Raw genomic sequence first — 23,437 nt, 5'->3', positions numbered from 1 at the left:
TTTGTTTGTGCCCTCTGAGAGTCTCATTTTCCCCAGTTCTGTGGAAGTTCTGTAATTAAATCCTGCTGACCTTCAAAGTCAGATTCCGTGGTGATAAAATGAACGGATGTGTAAAATTTGAGTCTGCCACTGACAAGTTTTTGAGCTAACAGTTCTCAACCTATACTGAAGAAATAAACAACTTTGGGGATGATATACAGAGGGCATCTTTGGCTCATTTTTATAACACTTGGTGATCTCACTCACTTTGGAGGCTTTATATACCATCTCTGTGGTGGTGACTCCCACACTGTATCTTTAACAGACCTTTTCCTTGAGGCCCAGGCCCATAAACCCAACTCAACACTTCCTACTTGGTGTCTCGTCCAATCTCAAACTTAACAAATCCCAGCCTGAGTTCCACACACCTCCCTTCCAAACCAGTCCCTCCTGCAGCCTCCCCCGCCTCCATTCTAAGCCCAATTGCTAAGGCCTGAAACCTTGGAATCATCCTTGACTCTTCTTTTCCATCCTGCCACACCAAAGCCATTGGCCCTCCCTGTTATCTGCCTCCAAAATAGATCCTGCGTTTGACTACATTTCCCCATCCCCAGTGCCACCACCCTGCTGTAAACTATCACAGTGTATACCAAACCATGTCAGTCTTTTGGAGAACTCTCCAATAGCTGAAGCAAATGTCCTTACCAGGACCTACAAAACCTTCCATGATCTGGACCCTGCCACCTCTCTACGCTCATCCTCCATGGCTGTCCCCAAGCTGCCTCCTTGTTCTCCAAGTGTTCTAAACATATTCCTGTCTCAGGGCCTTTGCACCTACTATTCCCTCTGCCTGATATGTCTTTTCTCAGATGTCCACATGGCTCATCCTGCTTCCTTTTGGTCTTCACTTTCTCACTGAGGCCTGTTATGTGTCCAAGTGACTAATTCCTGAGTGAAAAATAGTAATTATTGTATTTAGTTAGATATTTAGCACCTGAGATCTCACAATTATATGTTATAATAATAGAGTATGTTGTATATTTTCGTTTTGTAATGAGAGGATCCTTTCTCCCCTCCTGACCCATCACTTGATAAAATATTAGAAACTGTGACAATTAGAATACTCAACTAAGAAAAAAAAAACTAAAGTAACTACAGGTGGCTGCATCTGCAGAAGGATTTGGGAGGAGGGGGCAGAGGCCATCTGTTTCTCATTGTATCAGGTACCTATGGTACCCTAACAAAGTACCACACCTGGGTGTCTTAAAACAGAAATGCAGTCTCTCACAATTCTAGAGGCCAGAAATTCCAAATGAAGATGTCAGCAGGGCCACTCTCCTCCTGAGACTTCTAGGTGATAATCTTTACTTGCCTCTTCTGGTAACCCCAGGCGTTTCGTGGCTGGTGTCAGCATAACTACAGTCTCTGCCACTGTCTTCACATGGCCATCCTCCCTCTATGTCTGTTTTCATATGGCATTCATTCTCTGAGTCGGTATTTAAATTTCCCTCTTCATATTGGGTATGGGACCCCTATGACCCCAGTATAACTAGATTGCATCTGTAGAAACTCTTATTTCCAAATAAGGTCACATTCACAGGTGCCAGGGGTTAGGTCTTCAACATAGCATTTTGGGCTTCTCTGGTGGCTCAGATGGTAAAAAATCTGCCTGCAATGTGGGAGACCCAGGTTTGATCCCTGGGTAGGGAAGATCCCCACAGAAGGGAATAGCTACCCACTCTAGTATTCTTGCCTGGAGAATTCTATGGACAGAGGAGCCTGGCAGGCTACATACATACAGCCTATGACATCACAAAGAGTCAGACACGACTGAGTCATTAAACACACATAGCATTTTGAGGCACACGATCAACTCGTAACACTCACTATAAGCCTTTTAGGACTACTTGATGATTTACCATCAACATATATTATTTTGATTAAAGGAGGTGAAAACATGACCTGGGTGGCCCTGGACTTCTTCTTGAAGAAATAGTGGCCCCACAGAGGTCCTAATTGCCCTCTGCTGGGCACCACAGCTCAGGTGGGACTCTCTGGATGTCTCTTGCATCCTTGATAGGGCATTCATGCCTGTACATTCCCCTGCCCTGAAGTGTCTGTCTGCAAACTAAAATGAAAGGCTGTGCACAGGACCTCACCAGGCAGTGATCCAGAAGGAAGCTGTGTGAACCATCTCCAAGCCTGAGGCATCATGCAGTGCTGTGCTCCATTTACGAGCAGCTTCCCCTCATGAGCAGTGCCCACTGCATGTGTGCGAGAGACTTGCCAGGCTGGAATTTGATGCACTGCAGTGTTTCTCTCATCCAGTAAGTAAACACCTATTCATTTTGGGCCCATGAGTTCTCTTTATTTAGGAAGTTATTTTATTATTTATTGGACTGCACTGAAGAAAGGGAGAGACATATTGCATTTTATATATTGCAATATGTTAAGCATTTCCTAGTATCTTCTATCAAGATGCATTGAGACAGGTGGTTATAACTGCAATGTATTACAACTATGGTTACATTATTTGCCATAAAATAAGCTTGCCTTTGAGTTTTCTTATGTTAGGGTTTCCCAGGAGCAATCCCTGAACTTAAAAGTTGAGGACAATCAGTTTATCTAGGAGGTGACCCCAGGAAACACCAGTAGGGTCACCAGTAGGAGAAGGACAGAGAGGTAAACACAGCCTATAATGGGTGCATTAGTGAGGTTACCTGTGGCACCTGGGGCTCAATCCCCCAGGGAGTTCTGGGAGGCACAGAACATGCGGCTCACTTGTTAAATCATTTAAATGGGTTAGATTTTGCCCCCGGAAAAAGATATGCTGACGTTCCAAGCCCTAGTTCCTCTAAATGTGACTTTATTTGGAAATAGGATTGATGCAGATATAATCAGTTAAGATGAGGTCATACTGGAGTAGGATGGGCTCTTAATCCAGTATGACTCACATCCTTATAAAAAGAACATTGTGTGAACAGGAGAGATTCATAGAAAGACGATGGTTATGTTAAGATGGGCGCAGAGATTGAAGTGATGCTGCCAACAAGTCACAAAATGCATGAAATCACCAGAAGCTGGAATAGGCAAGGAAAGATGTTCTTCTAATGACTGGGAGGAGTGTGGCCCTGCCAGGCCCTTAATTTTGAGCTTCTGGCTAAGAGAAGAAATTTCTGTTGTTTTAAACTACCCAGTTTGTGGTACTTTGTTATGGCAGCCCTAGGAAACTGGTACATTTATATATCTACTCCTTGCCTCATGACGACTGCCTTCAGCAGCCACCTAGCACTCTCATTTGCCTCTGCAAGAAGCCTATCATGATCCCATGGTGAGAAAAAAGGACCCTAAAGAGATAATAAGCAGCCTTTGACAAGTGTGTGCCCAGATTTAGAACAATTTGCTGTCAGTTTCCTCACAAAGATTGGCTTGCTCTCTGTATGATAAAAGTGTCACCGAGAGTTAACCTCAGAATAATCTGGCTGAATCACAGGCCATTCTTGACTTAGTCAAGAGGAAGAGAACCAGGCCTTCCAGATGAACAAAAGTCATGGTTGATGCCCAGAAAACAACTCTTTCCCTAAACAGCCAAACAGTAGTAATAAACCAAGCAGAAGCCACCGTATGTGAGGAATGAGATGACAAGTAAAAGGAAGAAGAGATCTTGTCTGTCAGTCTTGCTGGGAGAAGCTGCAACCATAGAAATGCTAGCAGCCAGTGTTTCCTACACCATTGCCTACACCAGGCACTACACTGAGTATTTTGCATAAACTCAGTCATCCTCATAACAAGCCAATGAACAGATATCCTTGTTTTACTGATGTACCTGAGCTCCAGAGAGGGAAAGTAACTTCCCCAAAGTCACACAGCTAAAGAGTCAGAGCCTTGTCTTCTTAAAGAGCAGAAATCAAACAGGCCCTGAAGTTCCAAGGATCTGTCTGGCCTATCCCAGATATGATTCCCAGTTGGGAGTTCTTCCCACTATCCAAACTTTCTTCTCAGCCCTGAAAAATGACTCTGGGCTGGCTATTTCCAGAGCTCTCCAGGTAATAGGATTTTAAAATTAATGTCTTATAATCATTTTTGGAACAGGTTCTTTAAACCTATTTATCCTTTCTCCAGCCCAGGGGAATAGATGCCTTTTCCTGACCTCTTTCTCTTTATATCCTCCACAGGATTCTTTTATTACAGATGTTTGCTCTTTTCTTTTTTTTTCTATTCTGCATCCAAAGACCACCAAACCAACAAATCTTAGTGCTGTATTTTAGAATTTACTTTGAAGAATGGATCTGAAAGTCAGACTCCTTTCTATTAGCCCAAAGGAAGCTGAGAACATGACACTTTTGGCCTCAGGTGAATCTTTTATTACTTCAAACTAAGACATTTTTTCAAGGACAGTAGCACAGTCATTGTCACAAGCATGTTAATATATCTACTTTTTGATAAAGAGTATACTACAAGTCATGCTATTCATATTTTCAATAGCATTCTGGCAAAAATCAAAGACATTTCCAATTGTGTCAAACACTGGATGAGTAAATTCTACTTTCTGCCTTTGGGTAAATAAATGGGGTCATACAGTGAAGTGGTGGATAACAGATCATGTGAAGGGTCTCTTAAAATCTGCCCTTTACTCTAATGACCATTAGCCCCTTCGGTTACCACTGAACTTCTCAGCTATTTTCTGTAGTTCCAAATCCATTGCAGCCAAGTTTTCAAGTTCTTTTTCCTAGAAAATACAGAAAAGTGGAGGCATGAGGTCCCAGATCAAAAAACAATCTACTTTTTTGTAGTTTGAGGGAGTATGAACATATTTTTGATATGTTAGAGGCTATAGAAGATACTCTACATCAGTGGTTTTCAAAATGCAGTTCCTTGACCAGCAGCATCAGCATCACTAGGGAACTTATCAGAAATACAGGTTCTTGGGCCCTACCTGGGGCCCACCTACCAAACCTGACACTCTAAGGCTAGAAATACCATATGATTCTGATACACATTCAACTTTGAGAAGCACCAACATACATAATCAATACTGGGAGGGGGAAAAAAAAAAACACTGTTAAGGAAGGTAATGCTCCAGGAATGTTACTTCTCCCAGAGGTAGATGTCTGATGTAGGCTAGGAGATAATAAAGAGAGAACAAAGTCACTAATTTCTGTACCGTCTGTTCTTTCCTACCCTGGGAAATAGTGATGAAAAGTCAAATGACCAAGAAGAATACACTAGGCCAGTGGTTTTCAACCTTGGCTGAATATTGAAACCACCTGGGAGCTTTAAAACATCCTGATGCCCAGGCAGCACCCAAGACCAGACAGAATCTCTGGGGGTGGGTCCCAGAATGTCAGTAACTTTTCAAGCTCTCCAGGTGATGACAATGTGTAGCTGAGGTTGAGAAGCACTACAGTGGGAGGAAGGTGACAGGGATGTGGACAACGGCTAGATGCCAGGTAGAAATCAAACCTAGATGTTGTCTCCATTCCCTTACTAGGTCTACAGTCTCATGGTGATTAATTCCCATCATTTCCCCCGTAACATTAGATACTCTTGTACATAACATACTACCATTAACTATATGAAGTTAGTTTTAAACAGAAGCCCCACACTATACCTCTTCCTCCGTCAGAACTCCTTGGCCAGCCCTCTCCTCTTCATTTTCTGCTGTGTGTTGTGGGCTCATCTGCTCCTCGGAGTCATAGAAGTCTGGGAACTCAGCTGACTTCTTCCTGTAGTGAAGGAGCTGGTCCAGTTCGGCCACTCGGTCATACTGCCTTTTTAGATCCAGTTTGGGGTCCAGGTTTCTCTTCTCATACCCCCAGTTTACATCCTCTTCAAAGGGCTTTTTCTCCCACCAGTCATAGTTGTATTCTGGGAAGAAATTTCTCTCATTCAAGGGCAGCCCATTTTCCTCTTCACCCTCAAGAAAACTGTCATCCAGGTGGCCTTTTCTCTCAAAACGGCTGCTCTTCCACTGGGGAGGGTCGTAGAATGGATTGAGTAGCTCCCCTAATCTCTTTTCAGTGATGTGACGGGGAGCATACTGTTTGCCTCGAAGCCTAGCCTCTTCCCTATTCTCGTCAGCGTCTCGGGGGTCTCCCTGCGGCTGCCACTTCCCTCTGGCTGCTTCCTCACCCTTTTCCTCACCATAGTCGAGATAATTTCTCAGCTCGCCTGGTAGGCGGCGCCTCGCCTTGTCCCTCTGGCTTTCCTGAACACGGTGGTGCGTTTCACCCAAGAACCGTTTCTCTTCTGTTTGGCCTAGCGTGGAGAAGCCCGCCGCCTCCCCTCCCCGGGCTCTGTAGCTGGGTCCCCGGGCCGGACCCCTCTCTTCCTCGCTTTCCTCGCTGTATCCCTGCGCCATGTTTAGATCCGGGCTGAGGCCATGTCTCTTGTTTTCCTGTTCTAGGCTCTCCTCGCTGGGAAGCCTTAGAGCCTGGTGTTCTCCACGGCCTCTGCCCCCGAATCGTGCCTCCTGCAAGTCTCCAGCAGCCTGGGCAGCTGAGTGTCTCCTCACTTCCTCCCCATATTTGGCTCCCTCCTCCAAAGCCCTAAAGTGGGCTGGATGGCGGGCTTTCTCTTCCCCTGAGTTGGCCGTGCCCACGTGTGACTCCTCCTCTAGGGGAGGATTCCCCTCCTGAGAGGATCTGTCGGGCCTGCTCCTCCCGTGGTGGTGTCTTGGCCTCGAGCGCCGTTTGTCCACCTCAGGGCTGGCATCCTCTTCGCTTTCTCCGGGTGCTTCCTGGCCCTCCGGACGGTGTTGGAGCTCTTGGGGCCAGTTCTCCTGGCTCTTGGTCTCCTCTCCGCTCTCCTGGCTGCTCCTCTCCCGGCTGTGCGACTTGTCAAGGGCCCCGGCAGACTGTGTATCATATCTGGACACTAACTCCTCTTTCTTAACCGGAGTCTGGTTTCTTTGGTTGAGAAAGGCCGTTTGTGCCTTTCCAGGCCCTTCAGACAGTCTCTCCTCACTGCCAATTTCCCCACGTTCCCTTTTCTGATATTTTAGCATTTCTTCCTCCCTGTTCTGTCCCTCGCTCTTAGAATAGCGTGTCTTTGCTTCTTTGGCCACTTGACTTCCCGGGGGCTCGCCTGCCCGCTCACGGCTGTGCCCACCGCTCTCCGTGTCTGCTACTGTTGGGACTTGGGCATCCCCCTCCCCTGAGTCCTCCCTACTGGAGAGCCTAGCGCCTTCTGAGGTGTCAGCTGGGTCTCTCAACAATCTCACTTCGAACCTTGTGTTTTCATTTTCACTTTTCTCTTCATCTTTGAGCTCTTTTCCATCTATAATGAAAATTAAAAAAGAGTATCACTTCAGAATTGCTTGTGGTTCAGTAAGCACCAGCCTCAGTGATCACTACAAACCCTAAAGATCCTGAAAATCCTTGGGTAATTTTTTAAATTAATTTTTTTAAGATTACTTTTGAAAGAAAGAAAGAAAGTGAAAGTGAAGTCATTCAGTTGTGTCCGACTCTTTGTGACCCCGTGGACTGTAGCCTACCAAGCTCCTCTGTCCATGGCATTCTGCAGGCAAGAATACTGGAGTGGGCTGCCATTTCCTTCTCCAGGGGATCTTCCTGACCCAGGGATTGAACCCGGGTTTCCCACATTGGAGGCAGACGCTTTAACCTCTGAGCCACCAGGGGAGTGGTATGAAAACTCCTTAGCTGTATTTAAATCTGATAATAAATACATATTTATTTTTTCATAACACCCAATAAGCATCTTTTGTTTTGGCTGCATTTGGGGGCAGGGTTCTTCTTTGCTGCCTGCGGGCTTTTCTCTAGTTGCAATGAGTTAGGGGTCTACTCTTCCTTGTGATGTGCAGGCGTCTCATTGTGGTGGCTTCTTTTGTTGCAGAGCACAGGCTCAGTAGTTGTGGTGTATTGGGCTAAGTTGCTCCAAGACATGTGGGGGCTTCCAGGACCAGGGATCAAACGTATGTCTTCTGCATTGTTAGGTGGATTCTTAACCACTGGATCACCTGAGCATCTTTCAGTGACCAAATTGAAACTCAAGTATAGGTTTATAAAATACTATAAAAATTCTATAAAATGTTAGAATTTAGAACCAGAAGAAACCTTAGAATTTGTGTAGTTCAACCTCCTTGTGACTACAGAGACACTGAGGCTTAGAGAGGTGTAATTAAGGACCATTCTTTAAAATGGAGAAGGTGATGGCACCCCACTCCAGTACTCTTGCCTGGCAAATCCCATGGATGGAGGAGCCTGGTGGGCTGCAGTCCATGGGGTCTCAAAGAGTTGGACACGACTGAGCGACTTCCCTTTCACTTTTCACTTTCATGCATTGGAGAAGGAAATGGCAACCCACTCCAGTGTTCTTGCCTGGAGAATCCCAGGGACAGGGGAGCCTGGTGGGCTGCTGTCTATGGGGTCACACAGAGTCAGACACTACTGAAGTGACTTAGCCACTAGCCAAGCCTTTAAAAATTAGCATTGTGTATTGTGTTGGGCTGTGTTGAACATTATTTCTTTGTAAATGAATGTAGAAATGAAGACTTTGGTTGATCCAACATTGACTTTCTTCATCACTGCAGCATTTCTCTGACTAGCAATGTGATGATGTAACAAATGAGAGTTTCTCATTTAATAATAAAAAAAAATTGTGTAATGTTTTGGGAAAAAAATAAATAAATAATAAAAATTACCATTGTGTAAATATCTCCCACTAGAACCCAGCTAAATAAAGTTAAATAGCCAAAATGGGAAATATCAGATTCAACAGAGGATTAAATTTCTTTAATTATTAGTTTGTTGTTTTTCAGTCACTCAGACTTATCTGACTCTTAGTTTATCAGACATTAATTATCCAATCAACTGTATAAATGCAACTTAGCAGTAAGTGACAATATAACTTAATAATTGGTGATAAGCAGGGTGTGTATTTCTTCCAAGAAAACCGCACAGCAGTGGAAGGGACCATGTCCTTCCCTCATTCAGGTTCCATCTGCCCCTCCTGTTCTCAAATGTTGAGAATGAACTTCAGTAAACTGAATTATCTTTGTATTACACAAGTCAACAGTTATAGTAGATGGTGTAACAAATATTTTAACTGAATATTGTTTTCTTTCATCTTTTCCAAATGTTGACAGCTTCTTTTTTTAAAGTTATTTAATTTTAACTGGAAGATAATTGTTTTACCATGTTGTGTTGGTTTCTACCATATATCAACATGAATCAGCCACAGGTATACACATGTCCCCTCCCTCTTGAACCTCCCTTCCACCTCTTACCCCATCCCAGCCCTCTAGATTATCAGAGAACACCAGGCTGAGCTCCCTGCTCTAAATGGCAACTTCCCATTAACTATCTATTTTACACTTGGTAATGTATATCTTTCAATGCTATTCTCTCAATTTGTCCCTCCATCTTCTTCCCCCGCTGTGTCCATAAGTGTATTCTCTATGTCTGAGTCTCTATTCCTGTCCTACAAATAGATTCATTAGTACCATTTTTCTAGATTCCATATATATGTGTTAATATACAATATTTGTTTTTCACTTTCTGACCTACTTCATTCTATATAACAGGCTCGAGGTTCATCTACCTCACTAAACTGACTCAAATTTATTATTTGTTGACAGCTTCTTTACTAAGGTAAGGTCAGGTAAGGTCACTCAGTCATGTCCGACTCTTTCCTAACCCACAGACTGTAGCTTACCAGGCTCTTCCGTCTATGGGATTTTCCAGGCAAGAGTACTGGAGTGGGTTGCCATTTCCTTCTCCAGAGGATCTTCCAAACCCAGGGATCGAACTCAGGTCTCCCACACTGTAGGCAGACACTTTACCATCTGAGCCACAAGAGAAGTCCCTTAACTCAAGGGCATCCCACGAAAGGAAATAATGCAGTTAACACTGAGTTGTTAGCTTGGAGGGCTTGGATTTCAACGGATGTCACTGAGTTCAGATAGAACAACTGCAGTCAAGGCCGCTCACAGCTCTGGGCTGACCTCTGTGCCATCCATGGTGAGAGCCACCAACCCTTTGTGGCTATTGAGGACTTGAAATGTGGCTGGTCCAAACGGAGACATGCCATAAATATAAGGCACAACAAGATGTCAGATACTTCAGATTAAAAAAAGAATGTAAGATGTCTCAAATTCTCATATTGATTATATGTTGAAATGATAATATTTTGGATGTACAGTATAATATAAATATGTTGGATGTATAAAAATTATATTGATAAAGTCAATGGGACAAAATTAAATGTATTATTATTTACTTATTAAATTTATTATTATTCTTTTTACTTTTTTAAGATGGCTACTGGAAAATCTGAAATTATATTTGTGGTTCACATGGTATTTCTACTGAACAACTCTTGATGATTCATTTTGAATTGACATTTGCAAAACAGAAAAAATGCCTTACAAATAGCTGTGAAAAGAAGAGAGGTGAAAAGCAAAGGAGAAAAGGAAAGATATAAGCATCTGAATGCAGAGTTCCAAAGAATAGCAAGAAGAGATAAGAAAGCCTTCTTCAGTGATCAATGCAAAGAAATAGAGGAAAACAACAGAATGGGAAAGACTAGAGATCTCTTCAAGAAAATTAGAGATACCAAGGGAACATTTCATGCAAAGATGGGCTCAATAAAGGACAGAAATGGTCTGGACCTGACAGAAGCAGAAGATATTAAGAAGAGGTGGCAAGAACTGTACACAGAAGAACTGTACAAAAAAGATCTTCATGACCCAGATAATCATGATGATATGATCACAAACCTAGAGCCAGACATCTTGGAAAGTGGAGTCAAGTGGGCCTTAGAAAGCATCACTACGAACAAAGCTAGTGGAGGTGATGGAATTCCAGGGGAGCTGTTTCAAATCCTGAAAGATGATGCTGTGAAAGTGCTGCACTCAATATGCCAGCAAATTTGGAAAACTCAGCAGTGGCCACAGGACTGGAAAAGGTCAGTTTTCATTCCAACTCCAAAGAAAGGCAATGCCAAAGAATGCTCAAACTACTGCACAATTGCACTCATCTCACATGCTAGTAAAGCAATGCTCAAAATTCTCCAAGCCAGGCTTCAGCAATATGTGAACCGTGAACTCCCTGATGTTCAAGCTGGTTTTAGAAAAGGCAGAGGAACCAGAGATCGAATTGCCAACATCTGCTGGATCATGGAAAAAGCAAGAGAGTTCCAGAAAAACATCTATTTCTGCTTTATTGGCTATGCCAAAGCCTTTGACTGTGTGGATCACAAGAAACTGTGGAAAATTCTGAAAGAGATGGGAATACAGACCACCTGACCTGCCTCTTGAGAAACCTATATGCAGGTCAGGAAGAAACAGTTAGAACTGGACATGGAACAACATACTGGTTCCAAATAGGAAAAGGAGTACGTCAAGGCTGTATATCGTCACCCTGCTTATTTAACTTCTATGCAGAGTACATCATGAGAAACGCTGGACTGGAAGAAACACAAGCTGGAATCAAGACTGCCGGGAGAAATATCAATAACCTCAGATATGCAGATGACACCACCCTTATGGCAGAAAGTGAAGAGGAGCTAAAAAGCCTCTTGATGAAAGTGAAAGAGGAGAGTGAAAAAGTTGGCTTAAAGCTCAACATTCAGAAAACGAAGATCATGGCATCTGGTCCCATCACTTCACGGGAAACAGATGGGGAAACAGGGGAAATAGTGTCAGACTTTATTTTTTTGGGCTCCAAAATCACTGCAGATGATGACTGCAGCCATGAAATTAAAAGATGCTTACTCCTTGGAAGAAAAGTTATGACCAACCTAGATAGTATATTCAAAAGCAGAGACATTACTTTGCCGACTAAGGTCTGTCTAGTCAAGGCTATGGTTTTTCCTGTGGTCATGTATGGATGTGAGAGTTGGACTGTGAAGAAGGCTGAGCACTGAAGAATTGATGCGTCTGAACTGTGGTGTTGGAGAAGACTCTTGAGAGTCCCTTGGACTGCAAGGAGATCAAACCAGTCCATTCTGAAGGAGATCAGCCCTGGGATTTCTTTGGAAGGAACGATGCTAAAGTTGAAACTCCAGTACTTTGGCCACCTCATGCAAAGAGTTGACTCGTTGGAAAAGACTCTGATGCTGGGAGGGATTGGGGGCAGGAGGAGAAGGGTACGACCGAGGATGAAATGGCTGGATGGCATCACGGACTCGATGGACGTGAGTCTGAGTGAACTCCGGAAGATGGTGATGGACAGGGAGGCCTGGCGTGCTGCGATTCATGGGGTCGCAAAGAGTCGGACACGACTGAGTGACTGAACTGAACTGAACTGAACTTTGTAAAAATGTCCAAGAAAGCAGTCTATTCCTCTCTGCTTAAAAGCCTAGTCAGGCATTATATTCTCATGTTTTATGAGGCAACTGAAATGTCCCTGACCTTGGGCTAGCTCCTCACCAATGCCTCTGCCTTTTAAGAGCCAGTGATGGTGTGTGCAGCACTGAGGCAGGGCTGACCATGCAGCCATAGATAAGCAGGGAGGACCTGAGCAGATACTGACATCATTCAAACAGGATCTCAGCTTCCCTAGGCAGAGGCCGTGTGCCCCATTTCCTACTCCCTGCTGGTAAGGAAGAGAATTATTTTTATTTTTTCCTGGTTAAATGTATGCTGCCTATAGCAGCTTGCCTGAGACTTAGCACTTCTTCCTAAATTTAGCTTTTAGCCCCTTCAGGTGAGATATGAGAAGGGCTGTGATTAGCAGCATACAGTTTTGTCAATCTGAAAATGAAGGTGTGAAGCTCACTCTTACTTCAAGTAAAAAGGGGAAAAATGCACCTTTCTTCCCTGACTGTCATGTTGCAAAGAGGACCATATCAACCAGGTCAAATAGATTTTTATACCTGCTAAATTGGACCATGAATTCCCTAAGGTATCTTCAAACCATAAAACAATGATTCTTCTCTATCCCCCAAATGTTCATTTGCTCAGCACATCCAGAGATGTGCTGGAGAGAGTGGGAGTGGAGATGGGCTGGGCATGGGAGGGAGGCTGCGTGAAGAAATTCATCCATCTGGTTGGCAGAAAACTCCATAAGTTTTCTGATAAGCATAAGACATATCAGTGAAAGAGAAAACCAGAATAAGACAAGAGTGGACCAAGAATGTCGCCTGCCAAGTCAGTAAACAAAGGATGTTTTTTCTGGTCACCATGACATCAGCCACACCTAATTGTGTTCCCAGAGGGGATTTAGGAAGGAGAAAAATAAGATAAAAGTACCTATTCCGAGGGATGACTTCAGTAATCCCAGACTCTTGCATCTTCCCATATGTAGAAAAGTGCCAAATTCATTAACTTAAGATGTCTAGTTATCTTCAGTTAACAGTAATCTTTTGAAGTTCTGATTACCTGGTTTTTGTTGCAAAAACTCCTGTATATCCTGGTTCCTCCCTTACCTCTTCAAAATAGTCCCTCAGAGCTATCTGAGAGGCTGTTTCCTGGGCTTAAGTCCTCAATATGTCCATGGAATAAAACATAATTCTCAACTTTTGGTTGTGCTTTTTTTTTTTCCATTCAACAGAAATTATGAACTAGTAGCCCAGAGGTGAGTTATATTTGGTCTAAATAACATTTTCAGTAAATTTGAATTCAGACGCAATACTTAAATGCCAGGAGATACTGCTCAGAAAAATCCAACTTTTAAATTATTGTGAAAAATCCCAAGATCTCTCAACAGAATCCATATTTCTCTCACAATAGGATTGAAGCTGCGAAAAATCTACTCCCCTTTAGAAGGGGCATGTATCCTCTTGTTTGTGAGTCACTTCCTGTCCTGTTTTACTCCTTTCTGTTATCTGTCTGTCTGGCCCTGACTGGTGTTTGAGTCTCTGCCACCCTGGAGGAGCTCAAATTTTCCTGATCTCACTATTGAATGGCTCTCTTGCTGTGATGTCTCTAAGGTCCTGATAGACATGGGTCATTTAATTTTTACCAGTTTACCTGGGGATCTCTCAAGAGACCTCAAAAAAACACCCAGGGCACAGTCAATGATGAGCAAAAGCTAGAATCCTACCTGAGGGTTAAGAATCTGATCTGGGCAGTTAACAGCAGTTTGCCCTACAATCAATAACTCTTCTAAGTGACTGAACAACGAAAAGCAATCATGGTTCTTTGATGACCTAGTCTGACAGACCCGGAACTTCTACATCCATCTGGTAAACAAAGAAAGGGGAAGGGAGAGAGCCAGATGGGTTGGCCCAAAGGAGCAGATTTTAGTCCCTGCCAGGAGACCCAGCCCTGCTCTCACTCATTCCTTGCAATGGTTAATAAGCTCATTCAAACAAGCTCATTCCTGTAACTGCTGGAAGAGAAAGCTGGGGAGAAATTCATAAAAGTATTAGATTGGGAGTGGAAAGGAAGCTTCCTTCCACTGTGCATGGGGCTCATAGGACCTCAAGCTCCCACACCTCTTATGGTTATCCTGAAGCCTCCAGTGGTGGATAGAGTCCCCAAGGTTACTCTTTTGGCTAGTCTCTAATACTTTTTTTAAATATAATTTTATACATGGGGCCTCATGTGCAGCAATGGAAAGAGAGTATTATCTTGCAATGGGAGATTTTGAAGGTGAAAAGAAAAAAATAAAATCTTTTGTTCATATCCTGACTCAAAATTTAAAAGCAGAGAAAGATGTTAAAGAGAGCAGAGCTTTGGGGATTTTTTTTTTAAATCAGTTTGACTTTATGATAAAAGAGATGCATAGTTTTGTAAAATTTGTCTCTTTGAGTCAACTCCCGATGAATACTGGTTGTATCACTGTTCAAATTTTGTTTTCAGCATAAGCTGCTTTGCAGAGAAACATCCCAGTCTATACTCAGAAGGCCATCACTCTGACTTTTTGGATGCTCTAAGTCTGTCCTCACCCCTTCCAATTCTCAGGCCTGAAACTCCTGACACCATTTGGTAATACCACTCATTCTAACAATGGGCTTCCCAGGTGGTGCAGAGGTAAAGAATCCACCTGCCAATGCAGGAGACTCAGGTTCTATCCCTGGTTCAGGAATATTCCCTGAGGAAGGAAATGGCAAACCACTTCAATATTTTTGCCTGGAAAATTCCATGGACAGAAGAGTCTGGCAGGAGCTGCCAAGAGTTGCACGTGTGCACGTGTGCATGCATGCACGCGCGCACACACACACACACACACATTCTAATAAACTATGCATTAAAATGGCTTAACCAATTTGTTACATGAATGGCCAAAAGTTTCCCAGTCACCTTTCCAAGCTTCTACCTCCTCATTGTCAGAAGAGTAGAAAACAAAGAGAAGCATAATTTTTGTTTTCTTCTATCCTTTCATCTTTCAACACTTCTCCCCTCTGTCTAAACACAAACAAGCATTCCCCATACCTCCCTCCACTAAATAAAAGCCTGTTTTAAAATTCCAAACTCTCAAACCAGGAATTTAAGAACTGATAAACATCTCACAGACTATCATTGAGTTCAGCTCCCTCATTTAATTTGAGGAAATAGGCCCAGAGAGGCAAGGGGTCTTCCCCATGGTAACACTAGCTATTAAGTGAAGTAGCATAGCAAGGACTAAAAGCCATAGCTTATCTCCCCAGATATTGATTAAGCCTGTACCCTTCCCACTGCATCACACCCCTGGGTCATAGGGAAGTAAAGTGGAAGTTGAAATGGAGGGAGCAGGAGAAAGGACAAATCTTTGTCGGACACTTACTATTCTTCAGGACTTGTCGGCACTCAGGGGTGATGGGTGGAGCGCTGGACTTCAATAGGGCATTTGAGAGGACCTCGATGATGCAGTGAGTCACCTAGAGGGGAACCCAAAAGTAGGTTGGCAAAGCTGGTGTCACTGGGATGGACTACTTAACCCAGAGCTGCTGTCAAGAGAAGCTTGACTGTGTGACCTGTACTTATGCAAAATCCTTGGAGGAATGTAGATTCACAAGGTCTGTACTGAAACCTCCCAGGCCTCTCCACAGAGCAATGCAAAAAGGCACTGGGTCAAGACTGTCCAGAGAAAGAAATAAATACCCACTTCTGAACAGATTAGAAGGAAAATGTGTGATGACAGCTATCCTCATGGGCACTGAAACATCCAGGAAGAAGATAAAAAAACCAGGGCAAGAGGGGCATCACTTACTCCCGTTTCCACATTGTTGTTTGTTTTTTGTTTTGTTTAGTTTGATGAGATAATGAGTGGGAGAATCCAGAGTCTAGATAAAAGTCTAGATTTCAGAATTCCATTTCAACTTACCATTTCTTCATTGTGGTTGCTGATGTCCACTGGCATAGAGCTGACGGCTTTGAAGGAGAAAAGGAATGGGAAACGATGTGAGTTGATTTTGGAAGCTGTGTGTCTGCAAACTCACAAAATCACCCCACCCCTAGCTTGTTACTTGGGAGGAGGAGCAGAGTCAGAGCTAAGCAAGGTGGAGACAGTTGGGGATGTCTGCCTCAGGGACCAGAATCACCTCAGTTGCATGTATACACACACACATACACATACACATCTGTTTTCCCTTAACATGTTGTAAACAAGATTAGGAATCTTATATCCAATATAAATCATATCCACAGAAGAAGACCTTCTAGGATACTGACAATTTTCTATTTTCCATCTGGGTGCTGATTACACAGGTGTGTTCAATGAGTGAAAAATTCAGTAAGAAGTATACTTTATTTTTTTGGCCACGTGGCATGTGGGATCTTTCTTTTTTTAAAAAAACTCTTTTTGAAAATAATTTTCTTTATTTATTTTTGGTTGTGCTGGGTCTTTGTTGCTGGATAGGTTTTTCTCCAGTTGCAGCGAGCAGGGACTACTGTCTATTTGTGGTACGCAGGCTTCTCATTGTGGTGGCTTCTCTTGTGGAGCATGGGCTCTAGAACTCAAGGACTCATTAGTTGTGCTGCACAGGCTCAATATAGTTGCAGAACATGGGCTTAGTTGCTTTGAGACATGTGGGATCTTCCTGGATCAGGGATCGAAACCATATCTCCTGTATTAGTAGGTGGATTCTCTAGCACAGAACCACCAGGGAAGCCCAAACTGTAAACTTATAATTCATGCAGATATATATATATATATATGTATATATATATATATATATATATATATACAAATTAATTAAAAGCAAACCTAGTTTAAATGAAACCAGAGTGCCCTCCTCAACCTTTCTGCCTACTCAGAATGGGTAAAGATATGTGATTCCCTATGCCTCTTCCAGTCCCCAAGAAAATATTTTCCCTGAAATTCATTTCCTTTACAAAAACGTGGTTGTGATTATTTTATGTAATTAATTACCTTGTTTTACCCCAAGTCTTTTCTTAGACAAGCGTGCTTATGTGGCTGTATCAGTGTGGCTTCCCTTCCCCCATGTTGTCTGCATCCAGGTAAAGAACATGAAAGAAAGAAAGTGGAGTCGCTCAGTTGTGTCTGACTCTTTGCGACCCCACAGACTGACTGTAGCCTACCAGGCTCCTCCATCCATGGGATTTTCCAGGCAAGAATACTGGAGTGGGTTGCCATTTCCTTCTCCAATGGAAATTATCTGATTTTACCAGGACAGCACCAAGTCCATGATAGCACATGCAAATAAGTGTTTAACAGAAGTTCATGAGATATTGCAAAAAGATAAATTTTACTTTATTTAAATTAAATTTTATGAGATTCTGTTTATTTTAAACCCACGATTGAGGTGCTTTTGTCTTCTTAGGAAATACTTCAGGTGTTTTTAATTTTACAGTGCCTTTTTCAGTTGCTTTTATCTTTCACTTTGATTTTGTCCTGTCTAAGCCCTTTCCACTGGAGGAGTTCAAAGCATTTACATATAGGCCCATCTCCATAGTTCTCCTGACATTTCCAGTTATTATCGCTGGAGAAGCTCAGTGCAAAAGATTCTTCCAGGAATCTGAAACAAGTGAAGAGATATTTAGAGCAAGAGCAAAACTCTCAGACATCAGAGATATAAGCTATTCAAGTGCAGCTGCTTATTACCAGCAACCTGACCTTTCCCAAATATTTGCTTTCAAAGTCTCTTGAACTGCTTCCCTCTAGTCAAACCATAGCACTCAATTTAGAAATAAAACTCCTATTTCATTTACTTACCTTACTGAATTTTCCTTATCAAAGCACAGCCTGGGATCTACTTCAGTTGTTTCAAGGGACTTAAACAATGCAGTGTGTTAAATTAAAATCACGGGTTAAATATTAAAATCACGGGCTAACAAGGTATGAACCCATAATGTTCCTGAAATGTAGTTCATACAAGATCTGGATGGCCACCTTTGACATTCAGAGTCTAATATGCTAGGGTATTATTTTATCCCCCAAATGACTGTTATTTGAGAACATTCCTACTTCAGCACTTACTCTTTCCACCTGATATCTGGAAAATCCCCTGAAAAGCAATAACTGAGAAAATTACTCTTGCAATAAACTAGAAGGTGCCTTTTTAAATTCTAGTTTTACTAAACTTTCTTTGGTAATACATTTTCTTGCTAATAACTTTTCTCTTTTTTCTCCCTACAAATGTTTAATAGTTGCTATTATAAACTATTTGGGGCAGAAGGAATATTTTTCTTTAGTGACTCTAAATAATTTGTAACTTATGTTTGTTTTTATAGAACAGTCCTGTTTCCCTGATTGAGGCTCTTCAGATGTATTTTTGATGAAACTCAGATCTCCTTATGAAAACATATTATGCATCTAGTGAGATATCTAAGTTCTACTGTATTTCTTCCAGTAAAATCTGTGACAGCAAAACCAAAGATATGTTGATACCCCTAAAGTAGCTTATTTTATTTCTGTATAAGTTAAGATTTAGGGGTCACAAAAGAAAACCCAATGATTATGATAAAAGCGAAGTAATCAAATGGCAGAAAAACTTTCAAATAATATCACATGGTAAATCTGAGAATAACTTCCAAAATAATAGTATTCCATAAGACTGACTGCTGAGTTTTCCAAGTTTGCTGGCATATTGAGTGCAGCACTTTCACAACATCATCTCTCAGGATTTGAAATAGCTCAGCTGGAATTCCATCACCTCCACTAGCTTTGGTCATAGTGATGCTTCCTAAAGACCCCCTGACTTTGCATTCCAGTATGTCTGGCTCTAGATGAGTGATCACACATTGTGGGTATCTGGGTCATAAGATCTTTTTTGTAGGAGAAGGGGATGACAGTAGGTTAGATGGTTGGATGACATCACTGACTCAATGGACATGAGTTTGAGTTAGCTTCAGGATATGATGAAGGACAGGGAAGCCTGGGGTGCTGCAGTCCATGGGGTTGCAAAAAGCTGGATACAACTGAGCGACTGAACAAGAACAACAAATAAGACTAACAAACTAAGGTTTCATCCCAGAGTGAAAATAAAACAGCTATAAAATAATACAGTAAGCAAGCTCTTTTGAATGCAGAAACCATCTTACCTAGTGTAATATGAATAGCATGTAGCTCCTGAATGCATATTAATTTTTAGGATGCATAGTAACTACTGTAGAAAGGTATAGATCTCCTTCCAGAAGCTCATAATGGTAGGAAATAAACCAGATGGTTTCCACAGGATTCCTGTGATTTTGGTAAATAACAAACTCTGCTTGAAGGCTACCATGTCTCATTTCCAAGCATTTGGAGGAGGAGGGAATGGGGAATAGACTTTTTTTTCCTGGGGTGAGAGAAAGTGTTCTGAAATGTTATAATGGTTACACAATCTGTGAGTGTTCAAAAAATCACTGATTTATGCACTTTAAAAAGTATAGATTTTATGGTGTGTGAATTATAGCTCAGTAAAAAACTTTTTTTTAAAGAATATCATGATTTTAGTTGACATTAAAATATAAACCCTTCTTAAAATATTATCTTGCAAAAGAGCCATAAATATTTTATCACTATAGGGGCTTCCCTGGTAGCTCAGTGGTAAAGAAACTGCCTGCAATGCAAGAGACTGCATTTGATCCCGGGTTGAGAAGATCCTCTGGAGAAGGGAATGGCAACCCACTCCAGTATTCCTGCCTGGAGAATTCCATGGACAGAGGAACCTGGTGGGCTACAATCCATGGGGTCCCAAAGAGTCAGACACGACTGGGTGACTAATACACATGTAGGTAAATAAGTCTCAGAAATAACATTGTTTTTGTGGTCTATAGCACAATGTATAGCACAGATTTAGCCTATTAAGCAATTCCTTTCTGCAAATATTTTTCATCAGGGAGGACTCTAAATATTTATTTGGCTTTCTTCAATTAAATCATGAACATTTGTAGGCAATTTGTAACAGTGACAAGAATTTTTTGAAAATTCTGAATTTGCAATACAAAAATTACCTCTGGCTCTTGTCTCTCTTTATATCTGGGATCCAGTAATTACTGTCAATGGAACCCTCATATTCATGGATGGCAATGCTTCAATTCTTGTTAGGAATTTCAATCTTAGATAAGAACAATATTCTATGAGGTTATTAAGACTGTTTTTAAAAAACCCTCCAGTTTAATCTGGTGGCAGCATATTTACTTTTCAGTGGACTTGTAGTGACTTCAGCATACAAATACACACAAACACACACACACACACACACACACACACACTCTTCCCTCCCCCCCCCAAATTTCCAAAGATCATTGAGATTCAGAGCAGTTTGAAAAATTAATCCCACAATTTCCCACACATTAAAATTGCATCCTCCCAAATTGACTAAAACAATTTATTTTTATTACTCTAAGAATATTTTTGTGGTTATTTCACACTCACTATTTTCCTGGAGCACAGAAGTCAAAATATCTATTGCACTTCTCATTTATAACTTAAAGATATATTAATTTGAGTGTGAAATTACCTCTTCCCAGAGACAAAAATATAAAATACAGAAAAATATTACATTAAACCTGTGGATAAATGAACATACATATGTGTCATTTCTTAACATATATGTTAAGAAAAAAAGATATATCTTTTATACATATAAACATAAGAGGCTTACCTTTATCTCATTATGTTTAAATAATAGTAACAGTCATAGAAAGTATACAGTTGTCAACTAATATAATAGGTGTACTCCTGTCTCTCCGTGGTCATCTGGCTTTAAAAAGCCAAACAAACACTTAATTGCAGATACAGAAAAAGACTATAACAGCATTTCTCTAAATAGATGGAGAGGATGTGACATTTTAGACATGAGCTAGGAAGTCCTCTGGCTTTTTCCAAGTCAGATGTTGGGGCGGGCAGTTGAAGGGAAACACTCAGGGAAGGGAAGAAATTAAGACCCTCAATCAAGAGGGAGAGACTTTCCACTCAACCCTGCCTCTCACCCAGTATCCACCAGCCAAGATGCCCAGGACTGCCAAGGAGACAGAGGCTGGCGCTGTCCGCGGTGCTGAACGGCCAGCCGCGCCCACTCACCTGCAACCACCGTGGCTCCCAGAAAGCCGAGAAGGGCGGCCGGCTGCATGGCCTGGCTCGTCCAAATCTGCGCGGAGAAGAGGATAGCAGTCGGAACGGTGAATGACAAGGGGATGGAAGGCGAGATGAAGATGCTCCGGGAAAACAGCCTTGTATCCTGGTCCCCGCGGTGTGGGGCGGTTGGCGCAGGCCCTGCTCTTTTAAAGGGCAAGCCAGGGCCGCAAGGCTGGGAGGGGCTGGCACCCAGGAGGCGGCGCCCCCTCGCTTAGCTCTGACGTCATGAAACGGCCTTCAGGGGCGGTGGCGCACGTAGGTAGAAATTTACGCCAGTGCAGTCGCCTCAGTGCTCCGAGTCTTCAGCGCGAGTGGGGAGTTAGGCAGAAAGGGTGGAAGGATGAGGGGAGGTAGCTCAAATCGAAGTCCAGAGGGGAGAGGAGGGAGTCCTGCTTAGATTGTCGAAATATATTTCTCTTCTTCCCCGCAACCCGCCTTCCCCAACCCCTCCAAACCCCCCAACCCCCAACCCCAGCCGCCAACCTCCGTATCTAGAAACGTGTTTGAGGCTGTATGAAAGTGTTAGTCGCTTCAGTCGTGTCCAACTCTTTGCGACCCCATGGACTGTAGCCCCGCCAGGCTCCTCTGTCCATGGAATTCACCAGGCAAGAATACTGAAGTGGGTTGCTGGTTCCTTCTCCAGGAGATCTTCCCGACCCAGGGATTGAACCCAGGTCTCCCTCATTGCAGGCAGATTCTTTACCATCTGAGCCACCAGGGAGGCTATGTATCTCTTTTCATTATCGTAGTTGGCCGATAGCCAGTTCCTATATTCAGACTTAGTTTTCTTTTCTTCTCATTATTTTATAAACTTTTTATTATTTTTGCTTTTGACATTTAGATTAACATGTACAGGGCAGAGGTGGGGGCCACGGAAGATTTCTTATGAATTCTCTCAAAGCAGGACGACGGAGGAAATCAGCATTTTCTTTATAAACAAGGGCTTTAGAATAAACATCCTGTGAGATAGCGGCATGGTCACTTTTTGTTTGTTTGTTTGTTTTGGCTGAGCAGGAAGCGCAGAGTCTAAGCGCTTAAGTCTATTTTCTATGTCTGTTTCTCCATTGTTGCCCTGTAAGTAAATTCTTCAGTACTATTTTTCTAGATTCCTTATATATGTGCTAGAATACGGTATTTATCTTTCTCTTTCTGACTCACTTCACTCTGTATAATAGATTCTAGGAAGGAGAGGGTGAGATGTATGGAAAGAGTAACAAGGAAATTTACATCACCATATGTAAAATAGATACCCAATAGGAATTTGCTGTATGTCTCAGGAAACTCAAATAGGGGCTCTGTATCTACCTAGAGGGGTGGGATGGGGAGGGAGATGGGAGGGAGCTTCAAAAGGGAGGGGATATATGTATACCTATGGGTGATTCATGTTGAGATTTCACAGAAAACAGCAAAATTCTGTAAAGCAATTATCCTTCAATAAAAAATATCAACACCTAATTTTTCTGGGAATTTGTTTTTTTCGTTTTACTGAAATGACCATATTTCCCACCTGCTGTGTAGTTTAACTTTGGAAAAAACCTAGAATTCATATGTGCATGTTAATGGGCATGTTTCTGGACTCCTCTAGAATATCAATCCGTCCCATTTCAGTGGTCTATTTGTTTGTCCTTGAAGCAGTACCACAGTTTCTTTATCATCATATCTTTTAAATATGTCTTGATATCTGGTGGAAAAGTTCTTCCACCCTTATCTTTCTTTACGAAGTTATTAGTTATTCTTGGCCCTTTGCACTTTCATACAAATTTTAGAAGCAGTTTTCAATTTTCATGAAAAAAGTCTGTTAAGATTTTGATATGAATTTATCAAATTTATAGATCGATTTGATTACAACTGACATCTTTAATCTGTGAATTGATTTGGGAACAAATGACAATAGTGGATTGACAGTTTTTTGATTGCTGTTATTGTTCTGGATATAATTTTATCTGAACTTGTACAAAATACTATTACCATAGAAAAAGAAGAGAAGCTACATGGAAAAACATATCTCAGGAATGGTCTCAAAGAAAAACTGAGGAAAACAAACCCTT

At 42.1% G+C, this 23,437-nt stretch overlaps 1 protein-coding gene across 1 annotated transcript; it reads right to left on the bottom strand.

Annotated features, from left to right (window-relative positions):
- Positions 1 to 4,320: 4,320 nt before the first annotated feature.
- Positions 4,321 to 21,508, bottom strand: CHGB (chromogranin B). The gene is made up of 5 exons (XM_027976824.2): positions 21,336 to 21,508; positions 16,191 to 16,237; positions 15,651 to 15,744; positions 5,591 to 7,257; positions 4,321 to 4,708 (listed from the first exon to the last, which is right to left on the bottom strand). Exons 1-5 carry the CDS (start codon positions 21,382 to 21,384, stop codon positions 4,625 to 4,627), a joined length of 1,941 nt encoding a protein of 646 aa, XP_027832625.1. The 5' UTR covers positions 21,385 to 21,508; the 3' UTR covers positions 4,321 to 4,624.
- Positions 21,509 to 23,437: the final 1,929 nt, after the last annotated feature.

This window comes from Ovis aries, chromosome 13 (genome assembly GCF_016772045.2).
Source record: "Ovis aries strain OAR_USU_Benz2616 breed Rambouillet chromosome 13, ARS-UI_Ramb_v3.0, whole genome shotgun sequence".
In the NCBI taxonomy this organism is placed as follows: domain Eukaryota; kingdom Metazoa; phylum Chordata; class Mammalia; order Artiodactyla; family Bovidae; genus Ovis; species Ovis aries.
Note: the sequence above shows the minus strand (reverse complement) of the source record. Positions and strands in the feature narration are given on the sequence as shown.